The 23,863-nt window shown below is 42.9% G+C and overlaps 2 protein-coding genes across 3 annotated transcripts in view; one reads left to right on the top strand and one right to left on the bottom strand.

Moving 5' to 3' along the window:
* Window positions 1–1,868: 1,868 nt before the first annotated feature.
* On the top strand, window positions 1,869–3,668 carry LOC119436431 (uncharacterized). Its single transcript, XM_037703277.2, has 2 exons — window positions 1,869–2,471; window positions 3,082–3,668. Exons 1-2 carry the CDS (start codon window positions 1,984–1,986, stop codon window positions 3,167–3,169), a joined length of 576 nt encoding a protein of 191 aa, XP_037559205.1. The 5' UTR covers window positions 1,869–1,983; the 3' UTR covers window positions 3,170–3,668.
* A 16,388-nt stretch (window positions 3,669–20,056) lies between these two features.
* Window positions 20,057–23,863, bottom strand: part of LOC119436427 (large proline-rich protein BAG6-like) — a 214,342-nt gene continuing 210,535 nt past the window's right edge. For both annotated transcript variants that reach the window (XM_037703272.2, XM_037703275.2), the window contains one exon: window positions 20,057–22,674. In XM_037703272.2, the coding sequence (XP_037559200.1) occupies window positions 22,411–22,674 (264 nt within the window). In that variant the 3' untranslated portion in view covers window positions 20,057–22,410. The remainder of the gene's footprint in view (window positions 22,675–23,863) is intronic.

The following is a 23,863-nucleotide window of genomic DNA, read 5'->3' as shown; positions in this document are numbered from 1 at the left end:
TATCAGAATTGAGGGAGATTATCAGAAGCGCGTGGCTTGTACTTAATGAGCATGCGCGAATAATACATAATACCACTTATCTACCTATATATTGCGGTTCATGCTTTCGCAACATAAAGTACATAAAGAAAAAAAAATGCTCGCAGTATTGAAACTTTGCAAAGCTTCAAATAAGCACGCAATAAGAGTAAAATAGTTCCTTGGCTTCACAAGTATCAGGCGCAAGGATCACACGCACACACACACACGCGCACACACATACATGCACACACATACACGCACACACACACGTACACAACTACATAAAAATATGAGTTACAAGCATTAACTCACAAATTGCATACATTTGAAAACTAACGCATGCGCGAAAACACAAAAAGCTTTGTCACGGCTCGAAGAGTCAACGAAAATTTCAGCCGACTCACTTTAAAAAAAAAACTATATGCACAGTTATCGGTGCTCTGTATTAACTGAACGAAGAGTCCGGCTATGCGAAGAGCATTAAAATCTCCATGCAACTTCATCCACAAATATGAGGAAAGCTGCAACATTCACCTCGCAAAGAACGGCGTGCTTAGAAGGGGCGAAATACCTTCTCCCGATGTTATGGAGCCACTGCTTCAGCACGACATTCCGTTCACCTCGGGGGATATAAAATAAGGCTTGCCCTTTCTCTGGCCTGCTGCTGCATTGAAACGCGCAGCAGCAAGACATTTTCACGGAGAACGAATCTCAGATTCCTACGAAAGGATGGAAAAACTTGGGAAACACACGTTCGGAGCGGCAGGGCGACCACCACTTGGACTGCTCATGGCGAGCGGGAGAAACTAAAGGCGCGCGAAAGCAAGTTTCGCGCCGTTTTCGTGACGTCAGGGTCACCTGACAGGGTAGTCTCGAGCGCCGCAGCCATTCAGCGTGGCGGATGCGCTGCCTCCGCGAAAGAGGGGGAGAAAAAGAGGAGGTTGACCGCGCCGGCGAGGGTGTTGCGGCGTAGATCAAAGCGTGTCGCTACTTTCTAACATCAAGGGGTTTTAGCAAGCAAGCAAGCCATGTATAATTTTTCCAGTGACTCTAGCCATGTATAAAGCCCCTATATTTATAAAAGTAGCGCCATCCACTTCCCTCCTCCTCCGTTCCACTATCGCGCTCGGCGCGACCAGCGCGATCGAGGCGCGATATCGACAGTGGCGCCGCCTGCGTCGGGCCTGCCGTGGCAGACGACAGCTAACGCGCTACCAGAGGAAATCCGAGGAAAACTTCGATCGCGCCCTGCGGAGACGTTTTTGAGGCGCGATTTTGCTTCGTTAGTCAGTAACTGGTCTTAATAATGCCGTTTTGGAAGTAGCAACGCGACGATGCGAGACGGCGCAAATATCAAGTGTGCAACAAGCGTTTGCGCACGCCGGATGGTAAACAAAAAAAGCCTTTTGCCCTCGCCTTGTCGGTTGCGGCAACTTAAGGCGCAGCAGCATGCCATCACAACGAAGTTCTTGTCCCTAACACGTTTGATCCGTTTGTGCGTACAGCACTTTCGTCGCACAGGCCCGAGAATGGCAGTCGGAGCGCGCTGGAAAGAAAAAAAATATACAAAAGCGCGAACTTCCACGTGACACGGATGGCCAATGGGGGAGCGGAGGAGGCTGGGGCGACAGGAGGCGGCTAAGAGAGGGCGAGGAGGAAGCGCCGGGGTGAGCGCGGTGGCGGCAAGATCTAAGAATGGCGCTACTTTTATAAATATAGGGGTTTTAGCCATGTACAGAAAAAAGCGGCATCTCGTGGCGACGTCGAGAAAGTAGAAGTAGCAGGACAGGGCACGGTTCGGCAGCTGGCGCTGATGGCAGTTTGGTCAATGCGCTTACGTCATTTTTGACGTCATTACAACCGCGTGCAAATCAAATATGGTGCCTGTCAGACTCGGTTGAAAGCGGTGTGTACGTTGGCGCAGTCTGCAACTCATGAATAGTCGACACGGCGTTTTGGAAGATGTCGAGATCGATGAGCAAGATGCTTGTGCGAAGTCTGCTTCTCTGCCTACGAGCCCGTAATGTGCCGTGGAAGCAGTGTGAACGTTGTTACGCAGGGTACGCGGGCGCCGCTGCAGAAGGCCACCATCACAAATTGCGAAGATCCTTCTTCTGGGGTGCCAACTGCGAGCAGATTCATTGCCACAGGACCACTCGGGTTGTATGTGTGAAGACGTTGTCGACGGCTACCGATGTCAAATCTTGCCCTCAAACTGTCTGTAGGTCCGCGTTGTCCGAAACTAACGACAAGATTCGGGTGCCTGTCGCAAAACTCCAAGGCCGTATGCTGCTGTCGTTCCTTTGCAAACTCTGCTCAACACGAGTCACCAAGCTAATTTCAAAGGTCTCCTATGAGAAGGGCGTTGTCATCGTCAAGTGTCACGGTTGCAGCAAGCATCACCTCATTGCAGATAATCTGGGCTGGTTTCCGGAACTCGAAGGGAAAAGGTAAATTTTCGTGATCGTGGGCAGTACAGAAACTAATTTAATTAGAAACAAATCGAAATAAGATAACCAAGGAATGAGTAGTACTTCGGTCATATATCATGTTCGTGTGCAGTGGTGTTGGATTACGATGTAGCAGTGAGCAGTGCGAAATGTGCGGATCGCTCCTCTATTGTTCTTAAGCGATGCTGTGTCCCAATCTGCGGCGACAAAAATTTCGCCGCGCTCTGGCCTACTGCGAACACGTCCGTTCAGCATCCGCGCCATACTGCTGGAAAAGCTTGAGAAATGAAATCGTCGAAAATAATTTATTTACCATGTGTTCTCAGACCGCACATTACTTTGAATTGATAAAACAAAGTAAGCGAACGAGTGGATGCCATGACCTTTCTGCGGGAAGAATTCACATACTGTAAAATGCTGGACGTTTGGGACCGTTTTAAACTTTACGTTTACATGCTTCGATTTATTCAGCACATTCCATTTATGTCATCGCACATCAAGATAATCACCAGGAACATGACTTGTTGTAACTTATTTTTCTTGGAACATAGACATTTTGCATATTATGCCGATGCTTAGTGCTGTGTGACGCTGTCTTGTCTACTTTCAGGAACATAGAAGAAATCTTGGCATCAAAAGGCGAAGCTGTCCGTAAAGCACTGTTGAAAGATGAGATCCTTGAAGTCACGGGTTCGTGAGAACTGAGCCGCGGCAGCATCACGCAAGACCATTTTTTTTTTTTTTTTTTTTTTGAAATTGAGGAACTGCAGTCGAAAATTTTTGAACATGCAAAGAAGTTCTTTTCAAGATCTGCATTACTGTTTAAGGTGCTGCTTACTTGCAGGACCATGAGTAGTCTGCAAGTTTTTACTTTGTTGAATCTGTGCTACATGCCGGGCCTAGCTGTTTTTTTTTTTTTTTTTTTTTTTTTTTAATGCCTCCAGAAGATTGAAAATCAACCCCTCGTCTATGTAGACTGTCAAATCTTGGCAAAGTTTGCTTCCAAGCTTTTATGTTGAACCTTGGAGTGTCTCACACAACACCTCTTAAATTACTTTGCCTAATCTAGATACCTAGTACTTACTCAGTACAGCTGAAGTGCATGAATATACTGTGTAATTTCTAGCTGGCAAATTTATGGGAGCTCATAGAGTTCTGCAAAATTCATGGTCTACAATAAAGTTATGACGTCTTATATGTCTTGGTCTTATCTGTAACTGTTAATAAGTTCTATCACTACCATACCACTGAAGCCTGATTTCTACAATGACACACATAAGCCTTACAGAAAGTGTTCCTGCAACATTTCCGTAAGTAATACAAATGTTGACTATGTTCACCTCCTTCACAATGACCTTTGGTGCTGCAAGGTGGAGGCATCTGTGTGCTTCCTTTTATAATTGGCACACTTCAGTGTGAAAGCTAGTTTGCCGCTTTGTATTTTATTCAAGACTCTTGTTGACCTCTGTATATGCTGCCGTTTGTCACCTGAAGCCACTAACCACCCAGATTATTGTTTTAGACCATCAGTAAATGGCAACATCAGTAATGGCAACATTACTCCTGTGCATTGCATACTTGTTCTAAACATAAACAGTACAGGAGGCATTGGTGAACATAAGTAAAGGCGACTTGGTGCTAGTTTTTTTCTTCTGCTGTGTCCTGGAAACCCACAGCCTGTTGCACAGCACGGCACACAAATTTGAGCAGTTGCGTGCTCAAATGGTCTCCAATGGTCTCCTTCTAGTGAATGTGGCTTTTGACATTATCATGCTTTGCAGTGAACATAGCGTCCTATCAATTTACCGCCGTATTCAAGAACGCAACTTAAGTTGAACCCCATGCTTTACTTGATCTGGGTGACGCCTGGCGTGAACGTGCCCAGGACACTCATTGCGTTTCCTCCGGCGCATTTACGACAGGCATCTTATAAATCAAGTCAAGCATGGGCTTCAACTTAAGTTGCATTCTTGAATACGGGCCTTAGACACAGTTAGACATGCTTTCTGTGAGCAGTTCAAAGGCTGTGCAGAATGCACAATACGTTGATCAATAACTGCAATTGATTGCTTCAAGAAGCAATAGATTGCTTCTTGGAGAGCACGGTTGCATCAGCGGCTGCCATGATTGACTAATGCTCGCTCAGCATCTGTGTACTGGATAGAGCTGGCATCCGTGCCTTTCTGTTCTAGCACATCGTCTTCCCAGTTGCGGAGGCAGTCCTAAATTAAGTTTTCTTCTTCTACATGTAATGACAATGATTAAGCACATCTGCTTTATCTCATTAATCATCTTCTAGCTCCAGCTTCTCATGTTTACTGGATGGTGCTAATGTCGTCTTGTTTGCTACAAAGTACAGCTTGAGGCCTGTTCCATACCTATCAACCCTCTTGAATTTTTCGTAGGCGTTCCAAGTTTTTACTCGTTTATGATTTTACTAATGTTGCGTCAAGTGTTACTAATAATCAGAGTCTGTTTGCGAAAACGTTTTAAAGGGTTGAAAGGTGAGGCTGCAAAAGATTGAAAAAAGAAAGGAAAAGAAATGCATACAATAAAGAAAATTTCATGGTACCCTTGTTGCTCTTTTGTGACAGCAGAAAATGCCATATACTAAAGGGGTACTTGTTTCAAGCAAGTTTAGTCAGACAAGTTCCTGAGGCAGGCAAAATTGGCAACAGCAAAGTTTCTGAAAAAGTCACTGTGATCTAAAAACAGTGGGCTGCTTTTCAGTTTCCACTGTTCTTAGTTTTTTGAGAAATCGTTAATATTGTGCATATGTATCCTACAAATCGTGTGCCCAGTGCAAACTTTAATAAAATGTATGCTATCACCCCTGTCATGTCCACGGGATTTTTGCGAATATTGAAGTTCACGAGTTGGTGGGTCTGCTATTTTGTCACACATCATGGCTCCTCCACTTAAAGTGTGCACAGCTGCTCGAGAAGCGAAGCACAGATGAGCTCTTGCTGTAGCACGCAGGGGGCGTCGAGCTTGACAGACTGCAGAGCAGAAAGCAGCGCGATGCCAAATATAATTTTGAGAAAAGCTGAATGAATTCAGCAGTAAGAAGCTAAAGAGTTGCTTTAGTAGAGACCATTGGCTAAGTTCGGACTAGTAAAAGGAGGAAGAAAGGGTAAATGCATCCACTTCACCAACGGTAGGTGCAACTTGCGCAAACCAATACCACTTGCACTTTTTTCTTCTCGAATGGAGATCGCTTGCTCGCACCTGCGAATGTTCGCTCCAACAAACACCACATGAAACAGTCTAAGGCTTACTGCGAGACCACTGTCAGTTGCACTGTGTGTGTGTGTGTGTGTGTGTGTGTGTGTGTGTATATATATATATATATATATATATATATATATATATACACACACACACGATGCATATCACATTTTACCTGGCTATTGTGTCACTGCTCTGCATTATGAGCGAAATTTTTTTTGCAGTGCAGAAACCTGCGACTATAAAGGCATTCTTTGCCATGTATGCATTTCAGTTGTTTTCTTAGCGAGCCAACAAATTTCAACCGGGGGTAGCAAACTGTGTTAATTTTTAATGTTTGAACCTCGAATAGGACAATTTCTGACTCGTTGTGGTGGCCTAGTGGTTTTGGCGTTGCGCTGCCAAGCCTGAGGGTGCCACATCAAATCCCGACCTCGATGGGCACATTTTGATGGCGAAATTCAAAAAGGCCTGTGTACCCACTTGTACCATGCATTGGGTGCACGTTAAAGAACCCCACATGGTCAAAATTACCCGGAGTCCCCCACTACAGCATGCCTCATAATCATATAGTGGTTTTGGCACGTAAAACCCCAGAATTAAATTTTTTAAATATTTCTAATTGCAATTCAAACATTCAGTCCATAAGAGGTCAAGTTGTCCTTTGGTTGAAATAGAGGCTGCCTGCAACAGCTGGAATAATGGTGGCTGCACAGTCTCTGCGCTCACTTGATGGTGGGATGTTGCACTAAGTAAGTGATCATGAAATTCAAAACAGCGTAAACATGTTGTTCGAACAATCTTGAAGTGTGCAAGCTAGTAAGGGGCTCCTCTGCATGTTTTAGTTTAGGCATGCAACTGGCTGTGATGCTACTGCACCATGGTTTGTTTGAGTTGTTTTGAGCCAGAGTGGTGCATCAACTGGGTTTTGAGAGGGCCTTCTTGTGCATTTAAGAAAATTTGTTGGATAGTGAAAAGCTGTTTGTGCTAAGTGAGAGTTTGCTGCAAGTGGGGCCATTGTAAGTGCGTTCAACTGTGTCTGGGGAGAGGAAACTGATGGCTTTGGCTGTCAAAATGTCATGAGAGTGTTTCACACAAAATTTTAGACAGTAACTTTTGGGTGCCCTTCGTCTTACGCAAAGTGATTTTCTGTGCAGTCTGAAGCGCTGTTCAAGCTCTGGTGGACCGATGCGTTTCCATTACATATGTGCACATTTCCCTAACTACTGTCCTACCAATGTGGACAAACCACCAGGCTTTGGACGGAAGCTAATACATAGTATAAGTGTCACACTCTATGTCAACACATGCAGGTTTTTTATTTTTATTTTTAAATGGTCACTTCTGACAACTTGCACATTTCCACTTTATTAAGTGTATTACAGAGGTAAATGTTACTTCAGTGACAAGTCACAATGTTCAGTTGATGACACATTCACAAAGTTTCCTTAATAGACGTTAATTTACCACTTTAGGGTGCCTATTACTGTTCAGAAATTGAAGCGGGGCAGTAATGATGTCCATTAAGCAGGAATTTTTACACTAGCACCAGTTTTAGTGATATCTGTCCCTAAGATGTGCATGAAATACATTCTTGCTGCAGCCAATATTTTTCCAAAAAGCTGCCCTCATGCACTGCAGGATAAAGCGATTGGGACGTAAATGTATTTCATAGCACATTTTAGAGGTGGATATGGTGAAACTGGTGCTGTTGTCATGATTTGCATTACATAAATAGGGCATCGTTGCTGCCTGGATTCCTTCATGGCAACATGTGCCTTCAAGTGAATCGACTGTAAACTTGTGAATGTTTGTTAATTGGCTAACTCAACATTGCTCTTTCTTGTGCAAGTCAATTTTGTCTGTGCCTTTAAATAATCTGGCAAAATTACACAATCTTCCAAGCAACATTTAAGAAAATCTAGTTGGAGGTAAAGAAAAATGAGGTGTGTTGCTTTACTACTGTATTTCGGCACTTGCTATTTCCTTGGTGCAGTCAATTTTCTAAGCACATCAGTTTGAAGTTGCTGTTGAGTCCCGCTCCTGAATTTATACATGCACCAATGTGGTCTGGTTATCTCCCCATTTTATCACATTTGCAATAAATTGGATATCAATTGATCACCACACTGGCCTATAGTTGTTTCTCCTGCCAGAGGAAAGGAATTTTGCAAATCACACTGTGACAGCTTTGCCTGCTCTCGAACTCTCCTGTGCTGCTCTATTTTGGGGCTTCCGTGCTGGGTCACTCCCACAGGGAATCCCACCAATGACATTGTTAATCTTATCTGTCAGTTGTTTCTTAGCTCTTTTTTCTTTTTAGACATTATTTGTCATTGGTCATTCAATCTGACTGACCAAGCAAAATATTGCTCTGCTTGCTTTGATTAATCTAAAATATTATTAATTTTAGTTAATCCCTCTTAGTCATTTATGAAAGCAACATGAATCTTGGTCGATTCCCCTTGCCCGGAGTGGGTAGCTGCCACCATCTTTCAGATGAAGCTTTAGCTCGGGCCCAACTCTGATGCCGCCCATTCAAATACATGTAAAAAGCAGAAATACTTTTCTGAGATGACACCTGGGCTGATTTTCATGGAACTTCTTGCATTTGAGATAGAAAGTTAAATTCTAGCGACTCTTGGAAGCAAATTTTTTATTTATAACCAGAATTTTTTTTACAGAAATTGCCGGAAATCTGCAAGCTTGAAATATGAATAGAAGCACAAAGTTTACAAATCCGTAACTTTGCACCAAAAACAGATACTTTTCTCGCAGTTCTGTAAACTGCATCCATTAGAATATTCAAAGCGGACAAATTTGATATAATAAATTTTATGTGAATTTCGGGATTTTGTTTTAACAGTGAAACGAAATTTACGAGAGAGCCAAGACGGTGATTGGCACGCAGCTGCTAGCCTACATGCTAACCCCACTGCCTCGTGAGGTCAAGGTCGCACCTCAGCACCCACAATGTCTTCACTTTTTAAAGAGAGGTTTTCTTTGCCTACCCTTCTGGGTTTCACATGGCTGCTGCTGGCTGTCTGCTGCTGGGTCAATCAGTATTTTAGCGGACATATTTGTGAATATATATGTGAAGGATATATGTGCACTAAATGCAAGTACTATTACATGGGCTTATGTAACCCTTATATGCAGACCGACAAAGCAGTGTCAGTAAACGCACCTCTGCTATGCCTAATAAAAAAATAAATTCCTACATAAAACCTGAATATATAATGTTGGCTTGTAGGTATCTCTAAAGCACACCGACCTCTTAATGGACTTGCACATTATATTCAACGGATTCTTTGATATACTTGATTTTCTGTGATCTATAGCCATTCAGTACGTACTACTGGGTGTGTGCCTATTGGTCAATCCTCGAGAATGGGTATGTGCCACTGTGACACAAGAGGTACAGAATCCTTAAATGTAGCTAGATATGTACCGTACTTCTCTCTGCATACACCTGCCATCACAAATCTTCCCTCGGCAAGCATCATACATCGCCTCCGTCTTCGCCGCATAGATGACTGTGCATGCACCCAATTTGCTGTTTGCATTTTGGCAGAACTTGTGAGAGGTGCATAAACCCAGAAATTGCATGAGATTAAAGTTGTGACATTTGTGGTGGATAAACATAAACATTACATGTGGTTTATGCTGCATAGGATGAGAGCAATTTTAGGCATCACTGTTAGTTGTACAGGGTTCAATACACACCGCTTGACTAAAGCTTCACTTAACATAGATTCCAACATGTGCGTTGGATCTACATATTTTTTTTTTCTTATTTGCATCTATTTTGCCTGTCACTACGATGAAAATAGAGTGGAAAAGGAAGATGGGTGGGGGGTGCAGCATATTCGGGTATTTAAAGGAGTACTGACAAGAAAATTTTGTGTCCTCCTTATCTTGCGTTTTTAGGAAGCGATCGAATCCATAGTTACGGTACTAAGTCTCAATTCCTCGAGAGCACCACAAATGAATAATTACAGCACATTTTGTACAGCCAACACAAAACGCTTGTCAAGTGCAGTGTGGCTTCGGATGTGAAAAAGGTTACTTCTCATGTCACCGAAAGTGAAGGTGGTTGAAGGGCATAGAATGACTGTGTCGCCAAAAGCTGCCAAACTGGCCCCTCCGATTGTTCGCTTCTCTTGGAAACGCAGGGGGACGCTCTCTCCCCTACTGTCCCGTCGAGTACGAGTACTGAATAGACTCGTCTTTAGGCACCACGGCCACAGTGTGTGTGTATGCGTCAGTGGTATGTAGTACCATGAGACTGCCCAACAGGTTTCGGTGGCGAAATAGGTAACCTTTTTCACGTCTGAAGCCGCACTGCTCTGGGTACACGTTTTGAAATGGTTGTATTAAAAGCTAACGTAATTATTTGCTATGCTCTTGGGGAATTGAGACTCCATAATGTAATTACTGGGTCGAGGTCTATCTAATAAAGTAATAAAAAAAGGACAAAAAATTTCTGTCAGTACTCCTTTAAATGAATGCGTGGAGGCCCTCTTTATGCAAGAATTGAAGTAGTGACTCATTTAATTTCAGCTTTTATTTGAGTGCCCATCTTTAGCTGAAAGGTCTTGCGATGTCAAAACATCAAGCACATTCTAGGTGCGCTTAGCACAGTGCATTGTTGTTTCTTGCTACATTAGGGCAGAAAATAGTTGCAATATCCAATCTGTGGCATTGCCCACACTGCCTAAGTGTCACGCAGTGAGGTGAATTGCACTTGCTCTAAGTGGTACCAAATTTGTCCGTTTTACTGGGGTATAGGGAAGAAGAAGAAAAAAAAAAAAAAACACCAGCTTCTTCGCTGTTTGCTGCTTTTAATGATTATCTTTAACAGATAACTCTTGAAAACTTGTTCCAGAGCAATTATCTCCTTTTTGAACAAAATTTATGTTAGTGGAGTTTGCTGTAAATGTATAATTGAGTATGCCCGCCAGCTCATTCACGCATGTTAGGCTACAGAATTTGCCATCCCTCTTGCCTGCATTTATAGCAATAGCAGCACGACCACATAAGCATGATGCATTGCTTCAGAACGGCGCAACAAGGAAGATGAAAAGACGAAAGATCACACGAACACAAGCGCCGACTCACAACTAAAGTTTATTCCATATCACAGAGCAGATTTATACACACACGTGGCCACACAACGCAAAAAGAACAACCAAGAACCAGAACACGTTAACCATTCAGGTACAGGATTTCTTTATCCTGTAGCGCAATAGAGGGACAGCTGATACAAGACTGTTTTTTATTTTGAATGTTCCATGCTTCGATTACTTCCCAAGTCATCTTATCATGATGCCTTGAAATAATGCTTGTGAGGTTAAACTGAGGCGCGCAGCCGCACTTCTTACAGTGCTAAGAAATGTGCGAAAAACTATCACAATGTAGGTTGTGATGTGGTGAGATGTTCATGTCTTGTCCCGTGGTTTGAAAAACGTCACAGGTAGATATGGGGTAGAAGTGTTTTTTTCTGTCCCAAACAAATTAGGGGCTATTTGCGAACGTGTAGGGGGACAGGCAGAGGCCAAAAAAGAAAAGAAAGAAGGTTGTGGTGTCAAGCACAAGAATCCGGCAATCAGTTGTGCCACGAATGTGGTTTACAGTCTGCCGTTGTATTGCGGCTCTGCTTATATAGGCCAGACGGGCCGATGTGTTAACGTGCAATTAAGGGAACATGCGGCCAACCTACGTTGTGATAGTTTTTCGCACATTTCTCAGCACTGTCAGAAGTGTGGCTGCGCGCCTCAGTTTAACCTCACAAGCATTATTTCAAGGCATCATGATAAGACGACTCGGGAAGTAATCGAAGCATGGAACATTCAAAATAAAAAACAGTCTTGTATCAGCTGTCCCTCTATTGCGCTACAGGATAAAGAAATCCTGTACCTGAATGGTTAACGTGTTCGGGTTTTTGGTTGTTCTTTTTGCATTGTGTGTGGCCACGTGCGTGTATAAATCTGCTCTGTGATATGGAATAAAACTTTAGTTGTGAGTCGGTGCTTGTGTTCGTGTGATCTTTCGTCTTTTCGTCTTCCTTGTTGCGCCGTTCTGAAGCCATGTATCTGTACGAACTCGCCCAATTGTCAGTGCTACTCACATAAGCATGATGTCAAGCACACGGCCTCTAGATGCCATGTCAATGTTTAGAATGAATGTCACTAACTAGTTCAGTCTAACACATTTCACAAAGCTATAGGCACATCATATCAGTAAATAAACTATAGTTGCATAAAATTATACCATAGTTGGAAATACACATCTATTACATATAGCTAGAAAACACATTACAGCACTGCATGATGAGGTAACGCAATAGGACATTCAAAATATAGCTCACACTCTATGGTAAACTGGAAGGTCCAGGTTTGAAATGGTAGTATGCTTACCACTGTCAATCTGACCTCCCTAATAAAGTTCAGATCTTTTATTTATTTTATCCTTAATTCTTTAATGTAGGATGGGCCCACATACAATGCGACTAAATGTCACAAATGGATTCTTGAGTGTTTTCAGCATATGGTTGCTTGTACCATTACATTGATTTACAAGTGCTAACAGGTGTTCTGGTGTTCACTTTAGCCACAACTCTGATGTAAAAAATTTTATGCAGCAGGAAGAGCTCTGCTTGTGTGATGCATTTCAACTCCTGACTTCCAAGAATGTGCTGCATTGTGTTGTGCAGACAACACGCTGCCAACTGTGCTTGCCATTCTTTGATGGGGAGTTATGAACTTTGAAAATACTTGAGAAAAGCAGGATGCCTGTGCACTGCTTCCCGACTTGTACTACCATGAGCACAGAAAGTTGCACCTTACAGCGCTCAATTTTCCCCCCCCATTATTTTTATTGAATGTTTTAGATTTACATCATCTGAAGAAGCCAGAAGCCACTCGCTGTGGCTGTTGTGTTGCTGCTCTTATTGGGCAAGAATGAAACTGACAGTAGACAGCACATACCTTTCAAGATATGTCACATCATCTAAAAGCACACATGCATAGTCAGTGCATGGGATTTATGAATGTATCTGCTGTTCGTGTGCTCAGCCACGTCGACTTAAAAGAATTTACTCACTATACCAGTGGAAAACTGCAAGCTTCTGCATTTATGTCAACTGCAAGTTTACCGCTTATTGATGGTGTAGCAGAAAGAAGGCGTAACTAAAACATGTCAGTATGGAAAAATGATGTCTTTACATTAGTCAAATTCATGAAGTGGGCGCTGGTAGAAAAGCAATGGCTCGAAATACAGTGCCAGCATGGAGATGAAATGTTTGTAATCAAAGTTATTTACTAAGTGCACAAGACCGTGGTATGAATGTAAGAAACCCGCACATTGTCTGTGCATGCACAGCTGTTTATTCCAGGTGCTCTTAGATGATGAAAAATGTATTGGAAGTTAGTAGACATCACAGCAGAAAGCAGGTGTACATACTTCTGTGGGACTTAAGTTGCATACAAACGGAACGGAAAAGTGGATGGTAGAAGTGCTGCATTCATATCAATTTCTGCAATGGTTTCTTCGAAATACCATGAACCAGCTCGCATCACAAGCAGCCACATTAGAAGCCATGCACCGTGTCCTTCCTAGTTTCATTCTAGCCTGACAATGCCTATGCACTTAAGACTTAAGCACAGTACAGAGTTTCATGAAACCTTGAGTGATGCACCCCTAGTATACATAGTAGAAAGCAATGTGTTTTAAGGGAAGATGTGCCTCAGAGATCTACTTTTGTTAATAATAAAGCTGACTGAATGAAATTTATGCAGCGTATAGGGTTCAATCTCCTATTTTCAAATATTAAAAAAACTTTTTTGACATCTTATCTGGTTACTTTTCTGTAACCTCTGAACGTGGGAAAAGTATGGTCTCTTGTACAAGGTTTGGGCTTCATACCAGGCATAGGAGATCATTATCAAATAGCACATATTGCTCCATATGGATAACTAAATTTCAAATAAGCTCAAAAATATTTTTTTCTTAGAAATCCACACTATTATTATTGAGAAAATATATGGGCAGTTTCCTAAGAAGAACATGACCAAAGTTGGTGCAAATTACAATAAGACCTAAATACTTGCATCTTACACATCTTTGTGCATGCACATGCAAAATTTGGCTGAGATTGAGTCGCATTAAGTACGAGAATTTTGGTGCACAAGCATTGATAACATCCCAAGATTGAAAAAAGAAAAACAATGTTGAAAGTTCTAAACATGCAATTTACTATTGTAGATGGTCAATTTGCATGAAATTTGGCAACAATGCAGACCAGTCCAGAAGCAGTGTAAAACTTAAAAATTTTGCTGCTGCGTAGGTGGCATCCTCATAACCCTTGCAAGCTTCCTCCTCCAGGCAGGCGTTCTTTGCTGCACTGCAATGAGATTTAGCTTTAGCTGTCTATTTTCCAGACATTCTTCCGATTCTTCTTTGGTCTCTCTGCTCAGAGTGAATCAACTCCCAAGTTGGAGGGAGGCCCCGCTCCTGTAGAACCTTCTTGAAGCCTTCGTGGCCTTTGTTGAAGCACAGCATGGCTATAGAAGCGGCTATCTCCAAAACACTGCATGAACATGGCTGAGCACTGCTGAAAATTGGAGAATGAGCTGTCGCTCATGTGGGCAAAACTTGTTTGTGACCCTCATCAATCAAGCATGAATAGAAAGCTGAAGCCCTTACAGCTACCATACCTCAATTAGAATAATTTTTCACAGTCTTCTGGATGGAGAAACACCTTGATTTTTTAGAGCGTAGCTCTTAAGCGCCCGTTCCTGCATTAAGCGTCGGTGTCCCTCGGCATAACCGAGCGCGAGCACAGCGAAGGATGAAAGAGCGAACGCAGATCGCAGCAGGGAATGAAAGACGGCGATGGCGAATAGAGCGTGAGGAGGAGGGTGCAGCGGAACCATGAGGCGGAAAGTGGAGGAAGAGGGTATGGCGAAAGCGTGAGAAACGTAGTGCTGCGCAAGACGGGCTCTGCGACAACGACCACTACGACATGGCGCCAGAGTAGCGCGCTGTCGTCTGTTCACTGATGACGCCATCGATAAGGCATGCGGCGGGCGCGCCCACCGATACTATATATGGAAACAAAGCACTGCATGAGCGGAGGTCTGTGTGCGGTGGCCGCTGCTGTGATTCGCACCCTCGCACTGGATCTTGCTATCTCCCAATAAGCAAGGCAGTCGCGCCACACTTCGCTCCGTTTTTAACATGCCACACAAGACAGGTTGTCCGTGCCAACCAATGTATCGCTAAATATAGATAGTTATGTTTTCACGGAGGCAGCTCTCACTGCTCTAGTACTTAAACATGGCTGCCATGATGTCAGCACACCGTATTATCACGTGCACACTGTTTTGCTTTTAGACGACGACCTTTTTCACTGGTTTATCACTGCTATCGCTTTGACGTCCGTTCGACGCAAGAAGCGCCTGTCGTGCTTTTATGTTTCTTGCTTACGCCGCTTCTCGACCCGCTAATATCCAAAGGTGGCGTCCGCGATGACGCATGTGGAAACTATATTATTTAACATTTCGCATTAGGGAGTATCGTAATCGTCGGTGAATTATTTACACATGAGAATGGAATACTGAAACAAAGTTTTGCAACCAAAATCTAAAACATTATTTTTTGAAAGACAAATTCAATTTTTCTACTTACATCACCTCACCCTCTAGTCCCTTGCCAGGAAATCACCATACACTATATGTATGTATGTATATATATATATACAGGGTGTTTCAGCGAACACTTTCAAAATTTATTTAAGGTTGCCTGTGGCAGATAGCCCAATTCTTGTTAATGGCTGGTCTACTCGAAGAGGCGGACATTACTTGCACAAAAAATTGAAATGCATAATGGACTAATTATCAAAAATTCATTAATTAAGTTTTTAACTAATTACCTGATAGCCCATATTCCAATTTACAAATTGTAGCCGTGGAGTTAGCAAGGCGGATCCACTTGGAATTAATTCTCAGGATGACACCAGTTTCGAGATATTAATTCCCTAACTTTGCGGAGAAATGCATTGGCGTTCCAGTTAATTTTGTGCTTCAATGCAAAAAGCGACGTTTTGTTAAGAAACCTAATTGGAACGCCAGTGCATTTCTCCGCAAAGTTCGGGAATTCTCGAAACTGGTGTCATCCCGAGAATTCGTTCCAAGTGGATTCGCCTTGCGAACTCCACGGCTACAATTTGTAAATTGCAATATGGGCTATCAGGTAATTAGTTAAAAACTTAATTAGTGAATTTCTGTTAATTAGTCGATCATGCATTTCAATTTCTTGTGCAAGTAATTTCCGCGTCTTTGAGTAGACCAGCTCATGAACTAGAATTGTGCTATCTGCCGCAGGCAACCTTTAAGAATTTTTGAAAGTGTTCGCTGAAACACCCTGTATATACATAGGTTGCAACGTAGAATATTTCCAACCCCCAAAAAAGCTAACCTAAGGTCAAGACCGCATTCTCAGAGCACTCCAAACCAACAGCTTCCCCCACCCATCTAGAAACTATCACTTCACCCCCTACATGTGCTCTCCACTTGGCCATTTTTGTGGAGCACAGCTAGGGCACCATTTACCAAATGGTAGGGGGCTGTACGGAATCGCCCCTTAGCACACCCAATCCATACCACACACCTGAGCTTTGGGAGAGTTTAGAGAATTAAAATCTAGAAACCGAATGTCTGCGATTCCTTGTTTTACTTCGTGTCGTAGCAAGAGTGACATACTTCCATTTTGTCTGCTTCTTCCCACGTGGTGCATTCGCACGCGCAGGAAACGAATTTTCTAGCGGGTTCCAGCGCACAATCATGCTCTTTGATCCACTTGCGTCTGACTCGGTGCTCGCGACTGTGGCACTGACTTATGCCGCTAATAAGGTGTTCTGGTGCACAGCACGCGTGCGAGACAGTCACCGAAAGTGTACCCCGCAGAAAAAAAAAAAAAAAAAAAAAATTATACCTCCCTTCCACTCTGCGAAGATGGTCAAACAGTGAAGCTGTGTTAGTTACACCGAGTGTTACATGTGCATGTGTTGCACGTGATGCAATTGCAGATCTACAACACGAACTTATATTGAAACGTTGCGAGGTGAGAAGATTCAGCGACTTCCAACACTACTCGACGAGTGTCCAGTTCTCTGGTCGAAACCTGCCGAGCCGCCGCCAGAGGCATCGGCTGCAGTCACGGACACCACGCGCGTTCGGTACAAACTCGGCGAAACGCGGTCGACGTCAGCAGCAGCTCTGCTCGTTATCCGAAAGGGCGCACCACACAGAAACACCTTCTTTATACCCATCGCCTCTCCTCCTCGTGCCCAGCGCGGCCTCTCATTGGTCGCCTCCTCCTCCAGCGTGCCGCTCCTCCTCTCCTGGTCACGTGACCTGCGTGACACTGGCGGACGGACGGAGTGCACAGCATCGACCTACAACAGCTCCGCTGTTAAAACACCATATGTCATTGCCCCGTTTCAAAGGAGATGCCATTAAATCATTGTTTAACCAAAATTTGCTATGTGACCTGGTGAGGGGCCCTTCAGCAAAACATCCTGGAGCCTTACTGTTGGCTGAAGTGCTTATGTGAAACTGCTGTGACATGCTTTGAGGGAAATTAATGTGAAGGCAGCCTAAAAGAAAACTTAGAACACAACAGAGATGTCAGAGCTGTAATGAATTAATTCACAGACTAACTTTTGCATTTGAAGAGTTAGTTGGACAGGGAAGAATGAATATTAAATCCTTATCTTGTGGTGTGCATCGGTCAGACTTGTAATGCTCTGGCCTGGGCAAGCCAGACGATGAAGAACAGCTTGTCTGGTCCAGTCCACTACTACAGCCCGAGCCTGTGCCAACTCTATCAAGGCATACTGTTAATATGCGACAGTGCGATTACACAGGTGATCTAACCCGCCGCGGTGGCTTAATGGCCATAGTGCTGCACTGCTAAGCATGAGGTCGCGGGATCAAATCCTGGCCAACGGCCGCATTTCGATGGGGGCGAAATGCAACAACACCCTCGTTCCATGCGTTGGGGCCACATTAACCCATTAGGGACCGGCATACTTCTTAAAGTACAGTACCATTTTTCTTTATAAATAATTAAAGAAGAAATATACTGTGTTCCTTAGTACGCCATTTTGCTAAAAAGAGTCTTGCCAAGATGACCACATTGTAGTCTTTTTGTCAGCTCCACAATGTATTTGATTTATTCATCGCCAAACTTGGAAAGTGCTGAACATAGCAGGTGCTGCTGTACATGCACCTTCTTTATTTTTTATCAAGCATATCATATGCTTCACGAAGCTGAGGTTTGTGTGGAAGATTTGAAAAAAAAAAAATGGCGTAAACAATGCATGCATGACGTTTCATATACAATACGTATCTATAGCGTCGTGAGAAAATGAATGTATGGTGTACTTTGTGAAGTACACTGGGCCTATGTGTATGCTAGAGGGGTGTGCTTTCGAAGCACACATGGTGGCTTTTCTACCATTATTTTTTGCTCACTATTTTGTGAATATCTTTTGCTGACTACAAACACTTCAGAGGCCATTGCAGGTAAAAATATATTAAGTATTACATCAAGATTGCTATTATTCCTCCTGGTTCTTTTCTTGCTGCCGAGAAAGATGATGCTCTTATCTTCAGAGTCAATAAAATAGCGAGCAGTGCTGCATTAAATTTAAATAAATAAAAATGCATTTAGATATCATATGGAGGTTATTTGAACGACAGATTATTTATGCAGGATTTTATTACAAATCGGAAAATAGGTAGGAGGAAATAGAAACCAAGAAAGACGATCTATATTCATCTGCCAATTGAGTTGAGTTATGCAATGAAAGTAGAGCAACCTGCGTAAAGGAACCAGACGTAGATCACATCTGTTGAAGGGTCAGTAAATTCTATCGAAAATGTTGACGACCAAATCAAACAACAGGACTGACATGCAAGAGCAGACTGTTATTGGAGGAGATGCCACCAGTCTGTTGAATGTTTCAACTACCATTGAACCAAATGCTGAATGCTTTAGTTTTGAAAACCTGCATTCAGCGTAAGATATCACGTGTAGATTTGCATCAATAATATATTTTCATCGCGCACGCCTCTGAAAGCAACACCAAAGTCCCTCCCCGTGAAATCATGTTGCACATTTGAATAGTAAAAACACCTCCCAGCAAAGAATATTTTCCACTAAAATGCTCATTTTGCTACCAGAAGGTTATGAGGGCTTACGCAAAGTTTCACTCTTTGCTGCAAGCCTTTTTGTTTTTTGAAGCTCCAAAATATAGCATGGACATATGGTGACCTACATCAGGTTTTGCTACCACAAAGGCCCAGCGTACTTTATAAAGTACACTATCGTAGCGTTTCAAAGAATAAAGCGGCACTCGTGAAACTTGCACAATGTACTTACAGTGTGAAAATATAATCCCACACAAAAAATCAGCAAAATGTAATCGGTAGATTTTTCTTGGTACTTGATGGGTTAAAAATCCCCTGGTGGTCAAAATTAATCCATAGTCCCTCACAACGGTGTGCCTCATAATCAAATTATGGTTTTGGCACGTAAAACCCCATAATTCAATTCAGCACAAGTGATTGGCACCTTGGCTTCCCAGCTGTGGACCATCCAATCCAAGCCATTGGCTAAAACGCACATTTGAATCCAGAATGTGCCATTTAAAGCTGCTCTTGCTTTTATCATTCAACATTTTTGCTCCCACAATACATATTTTGAGCTGCAAGCAAACGAATATTCACTTTGCTACTAACAATATTGTCTTGGACCTTGTGTTTTTCGTTTCGTTATTGAAGAATGCTAATTAAAATGAAACATGGCCAACCAAATTTTAGCTTTAGTGCTATATCCAATAAACAATGTTGTATTGAGGATTGACTATACAATGGTTCTCGAATATAAATGCTGTGACATCGCTTTGTCTGCTTTCACTTACTTAGAACTGCCAAGAGTTTCTTCGCAAGTAGAGTATAAGCTCTTGCTACTTGGATTGCTTGTTCTTCCAAAACTGTAGCACATCAGATGCAGAGCAGAACAACTGTTCCACTAATACACATTTACTAAGCACGTCTTGTGAAAAACAATGGTGCATTTGTGTCCCAGGCTATAGCCAGCCTGGCTCTGTACGTGGCCTGGCCCGTCCGACGAAAAGATACGATGGCCCAGGCCTGAATCAAGAAGTCCAGCCTCCTGAGCTCAGTCGACCAGGCCAAATACAGGTTTTTGGGCTACTCTGAGCACATACACACCTCTAGTGTGCATTCTACTGCGCATTAGTGAGGATGCACAGAATTCACATCAGGTCAAGCGCTCTCATAAAATGTTTATTTTTCTTGTCATGGTGATGCCCAAAAACAGTGACAATGCAGACTTTTTTTTTCGCACAAATTTCTCCTTCAAAACCTCAAACCTTCTATACATATACATGCTAACATAACACAAAATGTAGGAATGTGTCGATCATGTCATCAACACTTTAAGCAATAAAACCCCACAGTCAATGCACACCTTTTTGGTGGGTCACAGTTTCCGAACGTCATGTTTATCCCTTCACAAGATACAAGGTAAATGAATTCAATTAGATTACAGTTAGTAATTTTTATCCACTGTGTTCGAAATTTGCACTAGCTAGTAATGTAAACAGCAAAATGCTGGACACAAATACGTCAACCTGCTGGAGTGCAGTCCACTATGTATTTTCATTTTTCACCACACACTACAACATCTGAAAACACATGGTTAGTGGCACAGAATGCATAAAAAAAAGTGGCTTTTTTAAAAGTTTTTTTTTTTTTAAATTTGTGTCAATCAAACAATAAAAAAAAAAAGAATGTAAGCTTTCAATTTACTTGAATTTCAGCGGTCACTGCTATACGGAGTGTCCCAGCTAACATTAGCGAAGCTGTTGTAAAAAACTCGTACAAGATGGGACCATGGAATCTGCAGTGTTTGGTCATCAGTCCTCTTCCACTTATGATAATTTGTGTTTACCAATTACCTGGCTAACTACAGAACAGTAATTACACAAGTTTGTAATTTTTGAATTAAGGGTGCAAGTTCCGATGGGAAAGCCATTATACACTGCCACGAAACAACCCCTTGATGCGTTTTCAGCGTGCTATGTCCTGTGTAATTAATTTTTTCTGCACTTTGCTCGTAGTGCGTGATTCATGAAAAGTGCCACGTGATTACGTGCCTGTGTGCTGCGACACCAGCAGTCCCAAAAGTGACTTGAAGGAGCTCCGCTCACTGACGGCATTGGCTTTTGCTGAGCGTGAGCTGCGTGTTGCATGTGATGATCACAGCCTACATAATAACAAGGCAATTGCTTAATCAGGCAATGAGCGTAGTTAGCTCCTTAAAATAACTCTGGGGACCGCTGGTGTCACCGTGTGGGGCATGTAATCACGTGGCACTTATTGTATTTTGCGTGTTCCATATAAAACCTGGAAAAATGAATTCCACAGGACATAGCGGGCTGACGACCTTTAAAATTTTTTTTTTTATTGTGGAATAACGGCTTTCTAATCGGAACTCACGCCCATAATTAAAAAAGTTAGACTAGTTTAAATCATCTTTTCCAATTGGCCAGGTATTTAATAGACCAAATATCTGGTGGTGGAAGATGACTGAACACTAGCTCTCAATCGTACAAAGAAATTCAGCTGGGACGCCCTGTATAGGCTGCAATAATGGCTAAATTTTTTTTGTGCATGCCAGAATTTAGCATAGAGGATGCATTAGGAGCAGGAAGCGACGAAACTACAACAAACACTTTAAATGACTCTAGGTGCACACACCAGTTGTTGCAACAGTACAGCTATGGATGCACAGCAAGTAAGAAGCACCACTGAAGAAATCCACTACTACTGTGTTTGAAGCATTGTAACTGAAGTGCTGAGAAAGCACCATTTATTTTGTGCTGCTTAGATTTCTACATGGATATGATTTTGTTGCACATAATGAGGAGCATGATAATTATACCTTTCCTGCTACTGTAGTATACCCAGCCTTGCTTTAGCATTGGGTGTTCTACATATGCTTGGAGCTCAAACAAGAAATATGCATGATAATTGGATGCAACAGGAAAAATCAGCCCTTCAGGATTGATGAAAGTACTGTTATGTTGTTTTTCCCTAATTCTAAGTCACAAGTTAAAAGGTCTGCAGTTGCCCAAAAACTTGAATTTCATAGCAATGGCAATGACTGGGGCAAAGTTTTCTTTCACATTTCAAATTTAAAGGTACTCTATGCTCTTACACAATGGTTATTGGCTGATCCCACTAAAATATAGTGTAGAATGTAGCTGTCGCTTCCAGCACTTGTTGCTTGTGAAGGCAGGTGACAACTGGCACCACAACCACGGATATGGTAGGACAAAATGAAAACTTCTGTGCTGAGCAGCTCTACAAACATTTTCCTACAACAGCCTTGAAATGTCCACAGTGACACTGGTGCCATTTATTTCCAAGTGAGGCCCTGCCTCTGGATTTCACTGACCAGGGAAAGCGGCATTTTCACCAGCGGCTGCACAAGTTACACGAGCAAAGTGGCATTACAGATGCAATGTGCACATGTAGCTTGTACCCTTGTGGGTCAAGCAGGCCACCAAGCACAGTGGCATCCCCCCTTCCTATATCCCCGTTTCCCTGATACCCTAAGGGTCTGCACTATAGTAGAACTTGTGGGCATTGGGGAAGCGGTCAGCCCGAAAATCTGGGTCAGAGGAGAGTCGCTCCCGCACAGCTTGTCGCAACTGCAGCTTGTGAGCTGCCTGAAGAGCTGGGTTCTGGCGTGCTTCGGTCAAGAATGCCTCCATCCCATTACGTGGGGCCCGCACGCCCGCACGCTGCACAGCACGCTGCAATGCTTCAGTCAGAGAGCCAGCGTTCTCAGCTGCTGCACCACTGCCATTCATGATCTGCAAGCACAAAATAACATGCTGTTTATGCATCACTTAATAGGGTACAGCTTTTGTCAAGTTGCCTGTTTTATTCAACATCATATTCAACTTGTGAAACATGCGTTTATTAAGGTTGCAGTGAAATCATGTCACTAGCGAAATATGTGCAATGCAACAAATTTTGGCGTACATATTTGATTAACAGCACGAAAAATTAACAGCACCACATGAGGCAGGCAGGCAGTCAGCCAATGGACCTTTCAAAGTTGCACACACCTCTGAGAGGGCCCTGCTACGTGCCAAAATATAGAAGGTGCAGGCTCAAGCTTGCTACAGTTTGTTGTGAATCTGCTCAATCTCAAGCATTTTTGTGCAAAGTTATGACAGCCTATGCACAGTGCTCAACAAATGAAGCATAACAATCCACATTATATGTGGCCTTTAACACATTTTGCATCTTAGGATATTTACTGCTTTTTCCCCCATCCAGTTTTAATAAAAAGCATGTAGACATTGCCAAAGTGAAAATGCACAGAACTTCAGTTTCATTATTTAAAGGGGCCCTGAACCACTTTTTATTGAAGTCGAGAAACACATTTGAAGTTAAATTAGACTGTTTCAGAAATACTTTGCCGCAAATAGTTCTTCAATGCGTCCAGCAGCAGCGGAGTTATTGGCAACCAAACACACCACATGCGATGCTTCCGCTGCTTCTTCGATGATTTGAACTGCAAAGGCTAAGACAGAGCAAGGTGTGCCCACAACGCTCCACCTACTGAACATCACCGTGGCGCGCACAGTTCAAATTTGATTTTGGATGTTCACATAGACGCCAGTATTTCTGATTTTGGCACTTGCGACATGCCAAACGTGGTTGTCCTCAGCGAGCTGCAGTGCGCTCAGTCAGTTAGGATGTCCCGATGTCCTCTTTGCCGACATAAAGGCATCCTAAGCCACTGGACTTGTCGCTGCACCCTGCAGCGGCCACGGCGTTTCTACGCTACACAGCAGACCACAGCTACATGCAACTGTAGCGTATGCTTTGTGCACAACTTGCTTGAGTGCACGCTTGCGTGCATATGCTCCTGTCTCGCTGTGCTACATGGTGCGGACCAGCTTTTTCCTGCACCAGCTTGACCGGCACATAATAGCCATATTCGACTTGCGCATATTAAAGCGCTATCAATAAATCAGTAGAAAGCGAAGT

Source organism: Dermacentor silvarum, chromosome 1, assembly GCF_013339745.2.
Source record: "Dermacentor silvarum isolate Dsil-2018 chromosome 1, BIME_Dsil_1.4, whole genome shotgun sequence".
Taxonomy (NCBI): domain Eukaryota; kingdom Metazoa; phylum Arthropoda; class Arachnida; order Ixodida; family Ixodidae; genus Dermacentor; species Dermacentor silvarum.
Note: the sequence above shows the minus strand (reverse complement) of the source record. Positions and strands in the feature narration are given on the sequence as shown.

Coding starts and splice junctions, on each gene's coding strand:
- LOC119436431 (XM_037703277.2), top strand. CDS start 1,984: ATGTCGAGATCGATGAGCAAGATGCTTGTGCGAAGTCTGCTTCTCTGC. Junction 2,472..3,081: donor CCGGAACTCGAAGGGAAAAG/GTAAATTTTCGT, acceptor GTCTACTTTCAG/GAACATAGAAGAAATCTTGG.